A 19,100-nucleotide genomic window follows, 5' to 3' on the forward strand; every position below is an offset into this window, starting at 1 on the left:
GGGGGCTGACAGATGGATCAGCCAGCCTAAAGGCAGTGGGAAGGGATGAGAAAGAGCGGAGCGCCACTTCCCCATCCTTCAACATACTGTATGACTCCCAGATTTGCCATACAACATAACATGGTAAGGCAAATTTGCAAACCTGGAAGAGAACTGCAGCCCTGATGAGGCCACTGTCATCCACTAACACATCAGTGCTGTTTCTAAGACTCTTCACATTGTGAAAACAAAACACACTTTGAGCTAGATGACAAAACATCTCTTGGAAATTCTTTTTTTAATTTAAACGTCAACTGCTGAATTGCAGTTCTTCAGTAAGTGAGCATGTTGTAGTCTTATTCGCCATGGGAACCAGAGACAGAAAACCAGATTATGTTTAATAAACAATATCACAGATCGATATACTGAAGAGTTCCAAGTGTGCTGATTGGTTGTTTCTTAACAACACAGGTGTAAGACATTTGAAGATGTCTTTCCTCCTTTAGGCTCTCAAAATGTTGTTGTCTGTTGCTGAGATTTCAGCTTCCAATCAGTCATATCCAGAACATAAAAGTCTTTCTGAAGTTGGTTTTATTCATTTTTACCAAACCCTCAGCACAAGAGAAAAGATCTCTGCAATGGACAGTTTTACCACTTACCTTCTGCATAACAGCTGCAGAGCATCTGCACCAAGATCCATGTGCAGTATTAACATGTATACCTGCAGACCGGATGACTCATTAGAAAGTGAGAAACCCAGGAGCATTTAATAATAGATAACCATAATTTATCAATGCTTTGTTATCAATAGGAGAGGTAAATATCAGCCAAATTGCTTTTTCACAACTTAAAGCTTATTAATATCTTATACCGGCTCTATAAAAACACAATCTCACCACAAGGTGCATTTAGTAGCTATTCTGGATCTTTCAATCATTTATGATCTTCATCAGTGGATGGAATTGTTGGAACTTTGAGACGTCGTGTTCATGTTGGACAATCAACGTGAACAGGAAGTGAGCAAACTCTATCTGCTGATGAAGGTCATGTAATATGAGTGAAAGCCCCAGAGCAGCTACTAAACCGACCTTGTGGTGAGACTTGTTTTCTGAACTGCTGTTTCCAGCGAGAACGAACTTTGCATCTTACAAGTATGTGATTTATTAACCCTTAATAAAGCTATTAGTTACAACTCATAAACCCTCCATAGAGTCATGAGAGCAGAATTAGACGGTGGTACTTTTATTTGTTTTGCCTTTCAGTCTACAGTTTTAGTTCAGTCGGAATAAACAGCTTCTTCAGACTTTCAGTGTTTCTTCTACAATTTTCTTTTATTACATCAGTACTGGGAATCATTGTAGTTGTGACTGTCTAAAGCCCACATTTTACTTGGGTATTTGTTTCTTGATATATGGTTGTCTGTGCTGTAATTGCAAGTGTTACTTTGTAATGTTTATGGTTGTTTTTGGTGAGAGGCAATAATGTCAGATAATGATATTTCTCTGTTTTAATTTTCTATGTTTGGGTCCAACTTCCAGTTATTGGCATCACAGCTAAATGAATGAGAAGCAAAGGCTGGCCCCCCTTTGTATTTGTGGAGTTAACTTAGAATATAGCTTACAGTATATGAATATTATTATTTTTAGTTTTTGCTCTTACCTTTGTGTTTTCTTACGATTACAAGGGCCAATCCAAAAGGACTTTATAGCTCAATACAGCAGAATAAGAAAGACGGGACAGATTTTCATGTTCAAACATCTTAATTTTATGTTACATTTCTCATTGTCACTCCACCATATATTACACAGAGTGGTCTAAAACACACAGCAGTTAAAAACACCTGGACAATCTCGTACAGCTGCTTTGGTATACTGATAAATTATAACTCTTTAACAAGCTTTACATACACGTATATGCATATATTTGGACAAGAAATATGAAATGACTACCACAGTAGCCACAATATCCAGCTCTCTTATGTAAAAAAGAGACACAAACATCACTGAAAGACAAAACAAACACAAGCTCAAGTTCTCGGTCAAGACATTCACCTTGAGCTCAACAGTGTAAACATGCAATAACTGTAAATATTTTATTATTCACATGATGTCTCGTGACCTTAAACCACTGTGGGAAACGTTGGAGAAATGGTTTTCATACCTTCCCTCGATATACGCTGATGGAAGCACTGCCTCAAGAGTTATTGTTGTGTCACTGAATACGTATATTCACTCTGTATCGGGTAACAAAAGGAAGTCACTCATCACCGAATATGAACCATAGAGTGATCATGGGATGTGTTGCGGAAGAAGTGAAAACTAATACAGAGATTAAAACTTCTGAGAGCGCTGTGAGAAACCAACTCAGCTCATATAAAAACTCAGTAAGATGCAGAGAAATTGATTAAAATGTCCTTGATGGTTGATTTGAAACGCACGACCGTGTGACTTCTACCTCACATAATGTACAGGAGCTACACTTTGACTAGAGATTAATTGTTAAACAACAGCATTTATGGTGTGTGTAGCAAGTGATGACTGTTAAGAATAAGCCCATCTTTCATTTTGTGTGTTTGTTTGATACCTCCATATGTGTGCACTGGTCTTTGTAGTTTTCTCGTGACGCAGCAGATCTCCCTGTGGCCACAGTTCCTCCTTTTACCTTTGTCTTACTACGAGAAGAAACCATCACGAACATGCAGGTCCACCTCCCGCTTGGGCTCTCACTTTTCGTCATGTTGGCCAACGGTACCGTAGCCGTTCATCATTGCCAATTTCAAATGACCGTTGGGAGTCAACTCCTCTTCAAGTATCTTGTTCTTGGCGGCGAACATCTGGCTGATCTCCATAAAGGTTTTGTTTTTGGTCTCAGGAATGATGAAGATGGTGTAGAGAGCCACACCAAAGCAGATCACGCAGAAGATCAGGTAACAGTAGGGACCTGTAGCCATCTGTAGTGGGAGGACACACAGTGGCAACTGTGATTAAAACTATGATACAATTACTTGATCAAATAAAATAATTGCTCTTCTGACTCTCTTTACAAAGTGTCCAAGAGAAACAAAAGGAGACAAATATGGAGCCATTGTGCTAAAGTTAGTTGATCGTTTCCACCTCAAAACAATTGATGCTTAGGAGACAAAAATAAGATCCATAGACGTTGACAGGCAACGCTGAGGCTAATAGAAGCAAATAGAAGCAGATTAACATGAATTTGAGAACATGAAAAGTAGGCTAATGTTAGTTTTATACAAACAACAGATTAATAAATTAATTTAATGGATTATATTCGAGGGGCTCAGCAATGTAAAGCTAATTGATTTCTTTTGGCCACTTGGCGAAGAAGCTGTAAACACAACATTAACATTTTACTTCCTTATCAAGTCGGTATACCTCACGTGTTAGCAAACACGCCTTTCTTCACACCCAACAGAGGCGGCTCAACAGCTACCATTCATGTGAAGGCATGTTAAAAAACAAACAAAACCATCTGCCTGCCTTTTCATTACAAGTGTCACCTTCCACATTACACATAGATGTTTGAGCCATTGCTAAAACCATTGATTGATTGAATATTATAAGGATCTGTTTCATGGGTCCCCACTAGAGACAGTGCCCCTAGATTTGATAACCACTAGTTTATTGACAAAAGTTAGCTAAGCAACCCCTGACTACTGTGCCTGAGGACGTCATCTCTGGCAACATTAAGAGCCATCCCTAACATTATCAGTAACAGCTGCGTCCTTCCTACTATGACGAATGAAAGATGAAAGGTCTGCTGTGAAAAAGGCCTATGGAATGAAAAAGTCGGATCCGATGTATGAACTTTCTACAAAAAGTCCCACAATGTTTCCTCTCACATCCAATAGGAACAGGAACAAACCAGCAGACAGCAACTTTCCTCCTATGCTGGTGAATGACATATTTCATATATGGTGTGGAGGCCCTGATTGTTATATAAATTACTCTAAATATCGAAGGTCTTCGTCTCTCAGGTTTACTGTTCTTTGACCTTGATGAACTCTTGCTACAAGTTTTCAAGGCCACGTATTTCCATTCGTTACACAGGAGCTCTGTGCGCACACACACCCTGACCTCAGCTCCACGTGGTCTGGGCTTAGCCACAGACAATGATCAACTCCTAGAAACGCCGCTGGTTAGACTTACACAATGTAAAAACATAACACAAGAACAAGGCTTTTTTTACTCTTGCTATCAAAGCCACAGTCAGGTGTGCGAATTGTTATCAGTTTCAGTACAGAGATGGTCCAGGACAGGATGTTTAGCCGAGCTTCACACAGAGACCAGAGGCTAGGGGAAACTGTGAGCCTGTGACAGCTCTGAAGCTCTTCTTTTTTTTTTTTTTTTTTTTACATATTTTCTGTGACATTAAAACAGAAAGATTAAGGACCACATGATCTCATAGCAAACCCACGTGTTTTTAAGCTCTGTGGTCATACGTGGTACATTGTCACTTCCCACAGGACAGATCATTGTCCTTTTCGTTTGTTCGCCTGGAACAACACTGAGGACAGCGAAGGACAGCAAGGTTGCGATTTTAATTGGTAATTTTATTGGTATTTGGGGAGTCACCTCGATTCAGACTAAACCAGACAGCCCGTATCATTATTGCCCTGTGTCTGACACCGCAAGTGGAGCCACAACAGACCCTGGATCCAAAATCACATGAAGCGAAAAGCCGGCAAGGCTAAAGACTGAAACAAACTAAATCTTTGTTTTTAAAATCATATGCCAAAGTTCATATGCATTAACGTAAAATGCCTTCTGAGAAAAATAATTTGACTTTCACTGTTAGTGAACGGAACTGAAGGTAGAATACAAGTTTGCTCTGACCTCGAGGAAGGGAAAGACGAAGCCGATGGTGAAGTTAGACAACCAGTTGAGGCAACCGGCCACAGTGTAGGCAGCCGGTCTGTGCGACTGCTTAAACAGCTCTGCAGTGATCAGGAATGGCACACCAGCTATGCAGAGGAGACAAAAACGTATTATTTTAAAATTATTATTTTGACAACAGCAACATTCTCAACCGGTTCATCCATTGGTTTGATCTAACTAGGCATCCTATCAAGCCGTCACGATACAAATCACATTTAATCACTCAGCACAGTTGTATGAATCTATTGGGTGTTGTGAAATTAACATCAGCGTCTTCATTCATCAATTAGTTTATCAATATTCCCACTCAGGACTATTCTTTGGCAGTCATTCAAAATAAACAGAACACGAACAGAAATGATAAACATTCCTCAAGCCCCAGTGCTATTATATTACACTCCTTTTTCTGCATGTACTTCATTATGTGTTCATTATTACTCAGCGATCACAGATTGACAAGAGAGGGAAGATGTTTGTTAAACTGGCAAAACTCCAACTATGTACCACAAGAAACAGAATAGCTTAGCCCGGACTCGTGCAATTCATTAGTTTGATATATAGGATCTATGAGATGTTGTCTTAGCTTTAAACACACAATTCTTCATTGTTAGACGTAAAAGCTATGAAGGAGAAATATACATTAGTAAAAGCTCTAATGATGAGCTTTCTGAATGATATCCTCATTATCTGTGCATGATAATTGCATAGAGGAAGGTTTAATATCATCAAGCCAATAACTAGGCCATAATTTGTCAACATCTGTGGTATGTATGGGGGGGTGTCATTGTGCATGCACGGTTTTGTGTGAAGCAAATCATATTCATCACGGCTAGCTTACGAACAATGAGCCATTAAAAGTCTAATTGCAGCAACAGAAATCCTCGTCCGTGTGCCGAAGTATAGATTTTGCCGGCTTGACGGATGATGCTATGTAAACCAGATTCGTTCTAATTCATCTTCCTCGCAGGTCCACTCAACGTAGCTCCCGATGTTGTAAACTATTGCCTCTTAATTCACTTCACTCAACTCATCCAGAGTACAAATGGCTGTGGGAATGGATGTAGTGTGGCAGTTATAATTTCCTAATTTACAAGACTAATGAAATACAATATCTCTTCACAGTCAGGAGGAGGAGAGAGGAGGGAGGAGATGCTGGGATTAAGGTTCGGCGCCTGCTATTGTGCGAGCGTCCACCAGGGAGCAGTGTTACCTTACACACAGGACCACCCAAATGTACTGTCGTGTGTGGTTTTGAAAGAGTTTTCAGGTGAGATTCACTAAGATGTTTACCTGGACCTATGCAGAAGCCAGCGATGATCCCAACTACGCAGCCCACACTGATGTAGCGCATGATGTCCAACTGCGCCTGTAATTGGTTAAAACATGAGTCATGAGTCTGAAGTCATGAGTTGTAAACAGTAGTAAACAATTTGTAGTTTTCTTTTTTAATTATTAATTTGACTAAACTTGATTATTCTGACTATAATGTAACATATGAGTGGCATGATTAGTACCATGTGGGGCTTCTCACATTTACCTAATTACATAATTACTTTCTTGTCTGTACTGTTATTTATAAGTCAAGAGGGGTTTCCCAATGTCACTCAGCTGTTTACTGAAGAGATGGTATTTGGTAAATGTCTGCCATTTTATTTTTGAAGATGTTTTAATGCTAAATAAATAAAATTAAAAGCACAAATTGAGTAAACAAAAATGTTGAGTGAGTGTGTTTTAAGGGAAACCATTCATAAATTAGACACAGATTTTAGTTTCTGGAAATTATGTAAATTTGTTAATGTCCTTAGCCCCATTAAAAAACATTGTACTCTGTGCCCTGCGCCACAATCTGCAAGCTAATATAATATATTCCTTCACCAGCAGGACATTGGATGACACTGTACCTGGAAGAGGACGGACATAGTGATCCCAACACAGCAGAGTCCCATGAAGAGGAAGCCGCCAATCATCAGAGGTCTTCTGCCCACGCGCTCGATAGTGAAACACTGAAAGACCGACAAAGAGGCAGGACCTGTTGTGATTGGCTGACAGTATTAGACATCATCCAAAAAGAAGAGACAGTCTTATCCTCTGAGCATTTTGTTTTCAGCCTGTTTCATGTTTACTAGTACACAGATACACACACCTGAAGTCCTGTGTGCAACATACAGGTCAATCATTAGCTTTTTGCCTAAATCTGGCTGATTTATATTACAATGATATTAATGTGATAAATAAATAAAGTTAAAAAAAAAAAGAGAAATTAAAATCTTATTAAGTCAATGATATTACATATCACATCATTATAACTTTTATTTATTTAATGTTGACCAGGTGCCACATACTACAGAATTAATAATCTAATCTATCTTGCAACGCACTACTTTATATGAGCCTTTATACAAATGTACACAACACAATAGAAAACATCTAAAGAACAATCAAAACCATAAACAAATATACAATAAAATACCATAAAAACGTAATCAATCAGTATCTGATTGCTCATGACTACATGACTGATCCGTCTTAAAATGGCATTGTCAAATGTTTTGGTTTTTTTCTGATCAAAGCTCTAAAACCTGAAGATCTTCAATGCACAGTTAAAAAAAAAACTTAGAAGAAGCAAATTCTCACATTTCAGAAAGTTTGGCGATTAAATACTTGAATCTTTCTATGATACACACGACAATTTTCTGTAAATCAACTAATCCGTTAATTGATTAGCTGTTGAAGCACTATATAAAATACATATATACAGATATAATAATGTCATTCTTGGTGTGTGTAAAGTGTAATAATATCTCCTCACCCCCAGCACCCCAGAGATGACCTCAATGGCACCAGTTCCCACTGTTGTGTACTGGATGTAAGGGTCCGGGATTCCTGCGTTCCTAAATATGTCATTTGTGTAAAACCAGATCTGAAATTGACAGTGACATGAATTATATTAATAAGATGAAAACATCGGACCGCTGACAGATACACAAACACACAGACTCAGACAGATGCTTTCATACTTAAAGTTTGTCTTTTTTTTTTTCCTTTTTCTCAAGGAGCCACAAAGTCGCTCTGCTTGTTTGGTGTTTCCATGTGATTCATCATAGTGATCATTATCATCAGGCCAACCATCACTCATGCATTTGAGATACAGCGTTTCATCAGTATGGACTCCTGACAAGTGCTCCCCTTGAAATTAATTTGTGTATTCTCATTAATCACACTTTGCTGATGCAACATCCATCATTGATGAGGTGTGGACAAGATCATGATCGGTGCAGTTAAATGCTGTCTCGTTGATTTAGTAACCATACATAGATATTTCATCACCATTGCAGCACATATGCAAACACAGACCTATCAAAAACTAGACACATACACAAACAATTAGAAAAAGTTAAAAGAGCTGGGACCCGTTGGACTGTTCTGAACATGTGAAATGTCTTAAAAGACTATGAGTATATATACCACAGGGTTAGTCCTCACTAAATTGAAATCCCATGTTGTTTCTATAAAACAGGCATTTTGCATTTATACAAACAGTTCTTGCACAAAAGCATCAAAGGCTCAACCAATAAAGCACTGGTAACTCTAAGGACTTATCTGACTGCTGTTTGACTGACTATACTGTCCTCTTCATCCATCCAGAGGCTTATTCTAGATAAGTTTTGTTGTGGCAGCAAGGTAAGCAGAGCAGGTCTGGCATATTTTCTTCTGAGACTTCCTCAGCTTCCATCAGCTGACTGGTGTAGTCCCTTTTGTCCATCTGTGTCTACATCAAAGTCTTTTCCAAATTACATGGGGAGGAACCTTAAAGGCACTCTGCACCCGTCTGGATGAATCCTCTAAATTCAAAGAATCAGCAACTCAACTCTAAGGTCGTCCAGGATGACTTATGCTCCTCACCCTGTCTGAGAGACTGGCCTGCAAAACAAGTACCCTGCTTTGTTTTCCCACTTTTTCATTGCAGAATCTAACTGCAATTAGCACCATTGCCTTTATGTGTGATACTTGACTTAACTCCTTCATTTCCCACCAGCTTCCCATTTTCTGCCTGAAAGAAACAGATGGAGAGGGAGGAGAGAACCACCTTATCTTTGACAGTGTCTCATTTCACCAGACTATTTAAATTGTATCACAGACAATTTAAGAACAAAAGGACAAAATCCTCTGCAGAAGTGCAGATATACCGCTCTCATGTCAGCAAACGTGACAGGAGAGGGGACCAAGTGCAAATGTATTAGTTCAAAGCCAACTTGAATAAGCTTCACTTCATGCCAAGAGCACAACAAATCCTGAAACACTGAAAATGATTTCAATGTTTTGGAATCAAAGGGCCTGTAGCATCTGTGTCAGCACCCTGCGCTTCCACAGTGCCTCCTTCTCCTGCTAGCAATAACAAACAAGTAAAAACAGGTCAACTCCTCCAGGACCAGGAGAAAATTCACAGTGGTCTAACTACTCAGTCAGCTTCCTAAACAGACATACAAGTTCTTCTCTTTTGAATTGAGAATTGACTTTCACTTTATGAAGTTAAATATACGACACCCTCCACTTCTTAATATTGTTTGGCTGGCAAACAAAAGGAAAAATATGTTATAATGTTGTATGTACTCTGTTTAAGTGTTGTCTGTTAATTTAAAAAATCTTGCTGGAAAACAGACATTGATGGACAGGCAAACGGAGGTGTAATAGTTCTTTCAAGATTCTGTCTTAGGTTGAGTAGTTCCAGCTTTGCAGGCCCCAAAAATAATGAAAAAAATAGGTGATACAAATATTTTGAAAGAATCTTTTTTTGTTGTTGCTTGTTTTTTTGCAAACGCCATCCAGTAACATGGTTGTCTTATTTCTTTTTGAAATGGTTTGTACAAAATAAAGTTATAAATACCCAAGGTTGTAAGAAAAGCATACATTTATACCTTAAGTTGTCCTGAAATATCTAATGTTGCATGTGCCATGTACAGATCTATCGCACACATGGGTTCTTCTGCACGTTTGAAGCCTTCCAGTGTTCCTGTCTGGAACAGCTGGGATCGTGAGACTCCGCAGGGTGTAGACCCGCTGGGAAATGATACTAGCATGTGAGCCAGCACGCCTAGAGCTTCCATCCACTTGGAGCAATGAGTATAAAGATGTGTTTGACTTTGTGTGTGAATGGGTGGACCTTCTTATGTGGGGTAACACTGAGAGAGAGGACCAGGAGATAATGAAGCGTGGTGCTGTTGCCCCCTGCTTAGTCACTCAGTGGCTGCATGTGGGACTGTGATGTATGAACAGGAGGAGGTGCAGATGGGAGGAGCACAGCTGGGAACTGTAGCAATAGGGGCTCTCACTCTCTTATGATAACTCCACAGTCTTTGCACATCAAAAACATGAGCACTGACACACTCACACACAAACACACACACACACACACACACACACACACACACACACACACACACACACACACACACACACACACACACACACACACACACACACACACACAGAAAAGGCAACAGGCCCACAATGCTTCTTCCACGTACCGCATCAATTCCAGACAGCTGCATGCCAATGTTGACCACCATAATGGTGATGACCTGCCAGCGGACACAGCGGTCCATGAGCAGGCCCCGGACAGAGATGGTCTGGATAGAGGACAATGATCGTTGCTCTTCCTGCATCTCCTCAACTTCTGCCTGGATGTTTCCTTTAGGACGGTACCATTTTAGGGCTAGAGAAAGAAAGAACTGCTTTTAAGATGTGACAATAAAGACGACAATAACAATCAACATGTAACTTTATGTCATAATCTTTGGTGATCATTTTAAAGAATAGAGAGAAACCCGAATATTGTTAAGACACAGTATAACACTTTACTCTTTACTCATTTACTCCACCGGGCCCATTCTTACTTGGATGAACCAGGTGGTTACATGAGGATTATGTTCTTTGATTTTTCAAGTGCATTTAACACCATCCAACCCCCCATTCTTGAGGACAAGCTGGAAGGGATGGGGGTGGATCCCTACTTCACGTCTTAGATTGTGGATTACCTGACAAGATGACCACAGTACATCAGGCTGGGTAACTATGTCTCAGGGACAGTGATGAGCAGCACAGGGGCTCCACAGGGAACTGTTCTGGCTTAGTTTCTGTTCACCCTGTGTACAGTGGACTTTAAATACAACTCTGAGTCCTGCCACATCCAGAAATACTCGGATGACACAGCTATTGTGGTGCGTATCAGGAACGGACAGGAAGAGGAGTACAGGGATCTGATGATGGCCTTCAGTGAATGGCAATGAAGGACATTGAGGTGGTGCACACTTATAAACACCTAGGTGTGCACCTGGACAGTAAACTGGACTGGTCCCTGAACACGGATGCCATCTACCTGAAGGGGCAGAGCCGGCTCTTTTTCCTCAGGAGGCTCAGATCCTTTGACGTCTGCAGTGAAATGCTGCACATGTTTTATTAGTCAGTTGTGGCCAGTGTACTTCTTTATGCTGCAGTCTGACATGAACACAAAGAGACTGGACAAGCTGGTCAAAAATGCTGGGTCTGTGCTTGGCAGGAGTCTGGACTCACTCAGGACTGTTGTGGAGAGACGCATGCAATGTAAGATGGAGGCCATCTTGGAAAATACCAACCATCCTCTCCACAACATTCTGGCAGGACAGAGAAGCAGCTACAGCAAACGTCTCATCTCACTGCGCTGCAGAACAGAGAGGTTCAGGAGATCCTTTGTTCCCACTGCCATCAGGCTGTAGAACACCTCAGCCACAGGAAGTGGACTCATCTAATTATTATTGTTTATTTATTGTCAACTGTTATTATTATTATCAACAATGAGCTAATGGATGCATGACTTTCCCCTAGGAGACATCTATCTATCTATCTATCTATCTATCTATCTATCTATCTATCTATCTATCTATCTATCTATCTATCTATGTAATCAAAAATAAAAAAAACTAATTTATGAAAAGAAGAAGAATCCATTTTCTAACCTGCAATAGTGGCGTGCACATTTCCCTTCTCTATCAACAGGTACCGTGGACTCTCTGGAAACCACGGCAACAGCATCAGCTGGACCATTGTAGGAAACACCACCAGGGACAGGAGCAGAGGCCAGTGCTCTTCCTGTATGGAAAGAAAACACAACACCTTTAAAAAGTGAAAAAGTAACAAAGTAACAACAAGCAGCTTTGACTATTCCACTTATCATCTCTATAACGTAAAAAAAAAAAAAGGTCTAAAAGTCTCTCCAAGTGGGATGAACCAAGGAGCAGGGAGTGGCAGAAAAGTCCTTGTCTGTTTTTGCTTTATTTTTCTGTGCAGCTGGTCCACACATTGGCACTCCTCCTTCCTCTCTATCTGACCCATTGTAAGTGGGCAAATGGAAAGAGCATCACCTGATCAAGTTCCACAACATACTGTTAAAAAAAACAAAAAATGAAAGTGAGCAGGGTAAAGCTGGAGGGCCAGCTGGTCACGTTACATTAATAATCGCTCTATTAATCTAACTGTAGAACAGGCCTTTCACATATTGTATGATGCAACTTACGCATACACATCAGATGTTTCTCTTGTCTTATAGTGCTTTGTTTGTAGCCCTCGCGCTGCTGCTCATATCTGGATCCCAATCTCTCGGCTTGAGGCAAGAACAGGACGAGATTGAACTATCTTTGACTATCTGCCTGAGCTCATGTCTGAGCCTCAAAATCACGAGCAGAGGTCAAACTCCATGATTTCAGTACCTTTCCCAGCAGTTCATGGAGCCCCAGGACCTGAGCGATGAAGACCCCGAGACAGATGTGGATGCTGGGAACGAGGCCCAGGAAGCCTCGCAGGTTCTTGGGAGCGATCTCACCGAGATACATCGGCACCACACTGAGAGAGATACCTGTTGAAGGGAAGTGTGATTAACAGGCAAATATAAGCAGCACTCACGTGTATCTTTCCTTTGATGAAAATACAACTTTATCTACAATGAACGTTGCTTAAATTGCTTCAAGTTTCTGTTTCATTGTCTGGATGAATACCTGAGTGTACTCCCGTGATGAAGCGCCCAAAGATGACCATCGCAGGCATCTTGCACCATCTACTGAAGCCCATCAAAGCTCCTCCTATAAACACCAGCGCACTGGATCTCACCAGCGTCCCTTTCCTGTTTGGACACACAGTGATCCCTCTGCACTCAACTTCCTTAATCAATAAGATGCTTAGAAATGCCAGAGGTACAGGCTGGTGGTATTTTACAAACACAAGCATGCATTGGGCATGATTTATATACACAAAAATTATCCACACACACACTAACCGTCCAAATCTGGTAACAAGTTTGCCCACCAGCAGGGCCCCCGTCATCCCACCAATAGCAAAGATCGACACAGTGAGGGAGTACAAGACGGTGAGGTGCTCCTCATCTGGAGCCCAGTCGTAGATTTCTACCATCGTCTCATTGTAGAAGTCTTTGATGAACTGGTGAAAGAAAGAATACATGAATTAAGTTATTTTTTTACATTGTCCATCAGGAGAATAGATCACTACATTTATAATAATATACACATGGAATTGCAAGATATTATTCTCTCTCCCAACTATCCTTTTATGTTTTTCTGAAAAATCCTATTTTGCCTTTACAAAAGACAGACATATAAAAACAAATAATCAAACAAAAAAAAAAATTTTAATTATTTAATTCTAACCCATAGCCATTGCAGTATGTCCATCACTCCAATAGACCTGGAGCACACAGTAAAAATAATAATAGTAACCAATGCAATTTTAAACGACCACATCATTAATTATTTCCCACAGTGTCACACATCTAAATGTCATCATTAGTCTTGCCATTTCCACAGCACTGGGTGGAAGCTGCACTGGGGGATGGGATGAAGAGATGCAGACATCTTCATGCGACAGGAAGTTGATCAAGCCCCCACCGTCAAAGTCAAATCAAATTTGATGAGAAAGAGGTCATAAACTGCATGCTTGATAAAAATGAAAGTGGTTATCCCTATGGTGTGACAAAAATGTATTGTAAGGGCCAACAACAATATCCATCAGATTTCCTTCAGGTTTATCTGACAGTGAAGACTCCACTGAGATCAGACTGGGTTGGAGAATCCATTACATTAAATCTAATTTATCTCAAGAGACACAATTCATTCATACTCTGTGAGGGAAACATCAAAAAAGTGAAACGAGAGAAAAATAAAGGTTGGTTTTAGTATTAATACTCATTAATATATTTGTATTGGTTTCTAAAACAGTGGGGAAATATGACTGAACAGGTTAATATTTATAAATATTATCTTGCCAGAACAAGACTTAATCATGTTAACCAGTGGATCTGGTGGCTGTGATCTACAGAATGTACACATACCGGCTGTTTTAAAGGAAGACCATCATCTTTACTCAGCCTTGACGGCCTTATTGCCAAATATTTCCATTTAGATGGGTTTACTGATTGAAGAATGTATCAAAGTGAAACTCATGAGCATAACATACATAAAAGAGGTTAAAGAAGCCTATGATATGTATGACCTTGTTCAGTTAGATCAGCAGTGTATGATGCAAAACACAGTTGCAGTGTGCTGCTGGATTTGGGGAAGCACAGATCCAATAGGCTGGATAGCGGTATTGGCAGGAATATCAATCTTAATACACTGATCAGGTATCAGCCAGACATAATCAATCCACGTAAAAAATGTTTCTTAGTCACTGTTCAACTACCAACTGAATTTTGAGCGATCTCTTGTGCATAATCTTGCCTTCTTAATCAATATTTGCCATTTCCTCTTACTCAAGTGGTATTCTCACAGTGGGAGCCCCATTGTTTTCTCCTCTGCTCTGTGCATTTATTGCAGTATCACTTTATGTCAGTGCAGAAATAGTAGCTCATCGCCATGGTTCAGAAGTGATGTGCAGTTATATTTTATCTTCACCCTTCCACATTTTTGCCAGTCATTCAGTTTCATACGGTGAGATATGCAGATTTTTGATTGTGGGGAAAGAAGAGCACTGGTGTCAAGTTTAGTTATCAGAACCAGTGTCAAGAGAGAAAAGGTCGATCTGGTGCATCCCTCGCTGGATTGTCAGTGTACCTATCCCTCATGGCAGAGAAAAGAGCAGGAGAGGTGGTGCAACCCTGCACTTTATGCAATGTTCCTGCACAAAAATAGAGCCCTGGGGTCTAGAGACATCACTGGCACACATGTGACACAGCAACAAAAATCGAGAAGAGTTCATAACAACAAGGAGAAATTCACATATGATCATCTGACTTCCACTGAATGTTTGCAACGACCCCCTTTACTTTCTTTGTACTTTGAGATCATATGAGCTTTATCGAAGTTTGTTGAAACAATAGCCCGAGTGATAAGTCATGATATCAATTCATATTAAAGATTTTCTCAGAAGAAGAAAGGGACAGAGAAGTGGAAACTATAAAACTTCTTATGACCTGGCTTTGACTTTCGCTTATCTGCTTTTTGCCGAACACAAATCCAGCATCAACCTTTAAGCCAAAATTAAATTACAAGGCCAATAAATTTCAATTGCGGTTTATTGAACAATGATTTCAAAGATTGAAAAGCACATTGTTGTATTGGCACTCAAACCCTAAATTGCTCCTCTTTTGCCATGGCCATAATCTAAAATAAACAGTTGAGGAAAGTTTAGCACTCTGAAAATGTAATCTGATTACTATGACACACAAAGCCACATCATTAGGTTTTGAGGTATCCAATGAAAAACTATTTTCACTCACCTCCCCACTAACTGACTCTTATGCCAGACCTAAGATTTGATTTGGAGCACACAGCACAGCACGCAGTGAACCCTACAAAGAGCACGGAAGTCACACGGACCATGGTTAAAGATTTGATCTCCCCATATCAGCAGTAGATTATTCGGATTATGTGTGACACAAAGCAATTGTCTCAATTTTAACTACGATATGGTTTTTCAGCCGCAGCTATTTCTGATGGCTACACTGCTGGGGGGGATAAGCCTAGCTTTATGAAAGGAACAGTCAAACATTTAGGGAAATACGCTTATTCATGTGCAGAAAATAAACTGAGAAGATCAATACCACTGATATGTGTGTGCGTCAAAAATGGAGCTGGAGCTTGGAGGCGGTTATCTTAATTTGGCTTAGAAGGAGTGAGAAAGAGTTAGCTGTGTCATCTGACATTAGCCATGCCAATTAATAGTTACAGCAAATAACTCAAAAACCTAAAATGGTCATTTTTACATTTTTGTTTGTGTAAAGATTAAACAGTTAACAAATGAGTTTTAAAGATGTTTTACTTCGGACAGAGACAGGCTAGCTGCTACCCCTTGCTTTCAGTCTTCATGCTAATCTGAACTAAGATAATCACCTCATGACTCTAGCTCAGTTGTTACACACAGATATGAAAGTGGTATCAGTCTTTTAATCTAACTCTTGGAAAACTCTTGTCTTATTATTTTCTTTACAGCCACTGTGTGTAAAGTATAAATGTTCCTGTATTTTGGGTGCCACACGACGCACACACGGCATGAAAAATGACACCATGGCAGTCAACAATGCCTGACCTACGGCAACCTGGGGATAGTGAATGGGTTGAAAGCAACACACAGTGCACCAGGGTTCTCCACATTTTTGAACAAACAGAAGTGCAGAAATATTTCAAAGATCCTCCAATCAGATGAAGACAGGCCGTGAAAAAGAGAGTGTGAAATGAGTGTAAGTTTGAACGTGACAAATCATGTGCCAACCAGACCCAAAGCAGCCGATGCAGTTCTTTCCATGTAACTGCCTCCTCAGAGCATTACACACTCCAGCAGAAGATGTGACACTGAAGCTCACATGGTTCAGTGTGGGACCATCCATGGCCAAACAGGAATGGTTCAGAGTTTAGCCACTGCACTGCGACAAATCTAACATCAGAGGTGCAGCAAAAGAGCACATGATGGGTAAAAACGACAGAACATCGATGACACGGCGAGGTCCGCATGACTCCACATGACAATGAAATACAATCTGATCTTTACTTTGTCCACTAACGTTTAAAAGGGCAGATTAAACTTTGACCCCAGTGTTCATGCATACTCGGTCAATGATGACGACAGCAATGAGAATGATGATTATGATGATGATGATGATGTTGATGATGTTTTAGTGACACAAACCTGTGCAGGAGAGTTGACCACTGCCAAATTGTAGCCGTAGAGCATGGAGCTGCCGAGGGAGGCCAGCAAGGCCACCGCCAGCAGTGACTTTGTGAGATGCTGAGGAAAAGATGAGGAGAGAAACAAGAAGCAATAAGTACAACAATGTCCTGTGGCCTCAAAGCAACATTTAAAGCAATGGAAAAAGTAACCCTGAGTTTTAATTTAAAATGAGATCACATCAACTGATTCAGATCTCAGGTATTAAGTTCAAATGTGTGTAGGCCTATATTTAACCTGGTCAGTGGATTTTCACATACAAACTGAACAAAAAGGAGTTCTATGGAAAAGAGCTGTTATGGCACAGTTTAATGCTAAAGAAAAAATGTCATGTACTTTCTCATTTTCTAGACTTGTGTTTAGCCTCTGCAGGGATTAGCTCGTTCTGTTTGAGTATTTAACAGCATTATATAATGGTATATGTTGCATATAAGTCTGTAAGCTTTGGACTTTGCAGCAGAGCTGTACAGGCACCGAGAGACATGTGACTGAATCAGAAGAAGTGAAACAAACCCAAAGCTGGACACAGGCCAGATCCCATTAGTCTGCTCCTGGTTTTTATCATAAACACATTTAGTTCTGAGAGAAGCACTTTGAATGAGCTGAGACCAATCAAATGACCAGATTTACTATTCAAGCCCTAAATGAGCTTCAACACGGCAGGGGGGGGAGGGGGGGCATACAAATCTTAAACATCACATAAATATCCAAAGTCATATGAGCCCTGCTCAGAGGAGGTCTACTGTATTTTCATTAGGAATGGCCTGGAGCTACCCTCTTGGCTGCCATCCTAAATTCCAGCACATTGAGCTTAGCTGACCTCCAAGGCAAAAGGTCGGCGTCAGGATTATAGCATGTTTCTGAACGTCCATACCTTCAGACTGACAGAAATGACCACATAATATCCCCACCCGTAACAGCGTCTCTCACTGTGATGGAATAAAGGTTTACAAAACCAAAGATCTTTACATACTCGTGCTTATTTTGAGTCAAATGAATGATACGAACATGTCGGATGTTAAAGAGTCATACAGAGCAGGAAGCCTCTGCTCTAACTGAACAATGACAGCACAGATGCCTTAAAGAAACCTAATTTAGCCTGATGGAGAGAGTTAGACGACTACACGTGAAAATAGCCCATGGCAGACAATGCTGCCCAGTCAACATCAATTTAGCCTTATTATCTGTCAGATGTGCAGCTCTTCACATGTTACATCACTTTGGTCAAAGCTCTGACTAACAATGTTCAAGAGTTTTACTGCAAGTCTTCAGTCATTTTAGTTCATCGTTTTGCTGGCTTGTTTTTTAATAGGTTAACTGCAAGGCTGTTTTGGATGTGTGACTTTTGGACATCCTCTCAAACTTTTCCATGCCACAGAGTCCAAGGCAGCATCTTCTACAAACAATGAACCTGAACCACTGTGATTGGTTCAAATACACTGTGTATATTGATATGAAATGTCAAAGTTGGATAATTTAAAACTATGTGACTAAAAAAGTGCTAAAAAAAAAGATGTCATATAGTGTGACCATTTGAAAACAACAACTGATTATGCATCTTTGTCACATTTCCATAAAGTCTATAGACATTTCCTACGGAGTGTTAACTGAACACTCACCGCGCTGTTTTTTGCATTGTTTTCCAGAAGCAGTTCCTCCGCCATTTAAGTCATAAATAATTCCTCCTCGCGTGTGATCTGCTCGTTTGAGATGAGAAACAGCCGCAACTTTTTTTTTTTAAAAACTCTTCACCCTGCATCCCTCATTTGTAGCTCTCGGCCATGCTCCTGTGTCACAGAGGAGGCGTGTCGTGTTGAAGGGCGGAATTAACAAGCTTGTCAAACTCCCAATCTCCAATCACCAGAGCGCGTCGCGGAGCTGGCCCATCCCAGCCGTGGATCGTTTTCCCCGCTCCATCAGCGATCACATGAGCCAAGAGGTGCATCCTGCGCCCCAAAGTGCACGCAGTTGTCATCAAATAGCTTATGACTAACAGTATTCAGGGGTGTTTCCAAGACTAGT

The 19,100-nt window shown here is 40.4% G+C and overlaps 1 protein-coding gene across 1 annotated transcript; it reads right to left on the reverse strand.

Annotated features, from left to right (window-relative positions):
* Window positions 1-1,737: 1,737 nt before the first annotated feature.
* Window positions 1,738-17,867, reverse strand: slc2a15b (solute carrier family 2 member 15b). Its single transcript, XM_056373043.1, has 12 exons — window positions 17,853-17,867; window positions 17,040-17,138; window positions 13,180-13,340; window positions 12,902-13,026; window positions 12,617-12,762; window positions 11,867-11,999; window positions 10,400-10,587; window positions 7,684-7,794; window positions 6,776-6,877; window positions 6,165-6,240; window positions 4,833-4,960; window positions 1,738-2,929 (listed from the first exon to the last, which is right to left on the reverse strand). The coding sequence occupies exons 1-12, from the start codon at window positions 17,865-17,867 to the stop codon at window positions 2,702-2,704; spliced, it is 1,512 nt and encodes a 503-aa protein (XP_056229018.1). The 3' UTR covers window positions 1,738-2,701.
* Window positions 17,868-19,100: the final 1,233 nt, after the last annotated feature.

The sequence above is a fragment of the Seriola aureovittata genome, chromosome 3, assembly GCF_021018895.1.
Source record: "Seriola aureovittata isolate HTS-2021-v1 ecotype China chromosome 3, ASM2101889v1, whole genome shotgun sequence".
Classification (NCBI taxonomy): domain Eukaryota; kingdom Metazoa; phylum Chordata; class Actinopteri; order Carangiformes; family Carangidae; genus Seriola; species Seriola aureovittata.

Excerpts from the sequence above, each read along its gene's own strand:
- slc2a15b (XM_056373043.1), bottom strand. Across the intron at positions 13,027-13,179 it reads CTTGTTACCAGATTTGGACG|GAAAGGGACGCTGGTGAGAT; the intron begins GTTAGTGTGTGT and ends GTGTCCAAACAG. Across the intron at positions 10,588-11,866 it reads TGTGCACGCCACTATTGCAG|CCCTAAAATGGTACCGTCCT; the intron begins GTTAGAAAATGG and ends TTCTTTCTCTAG.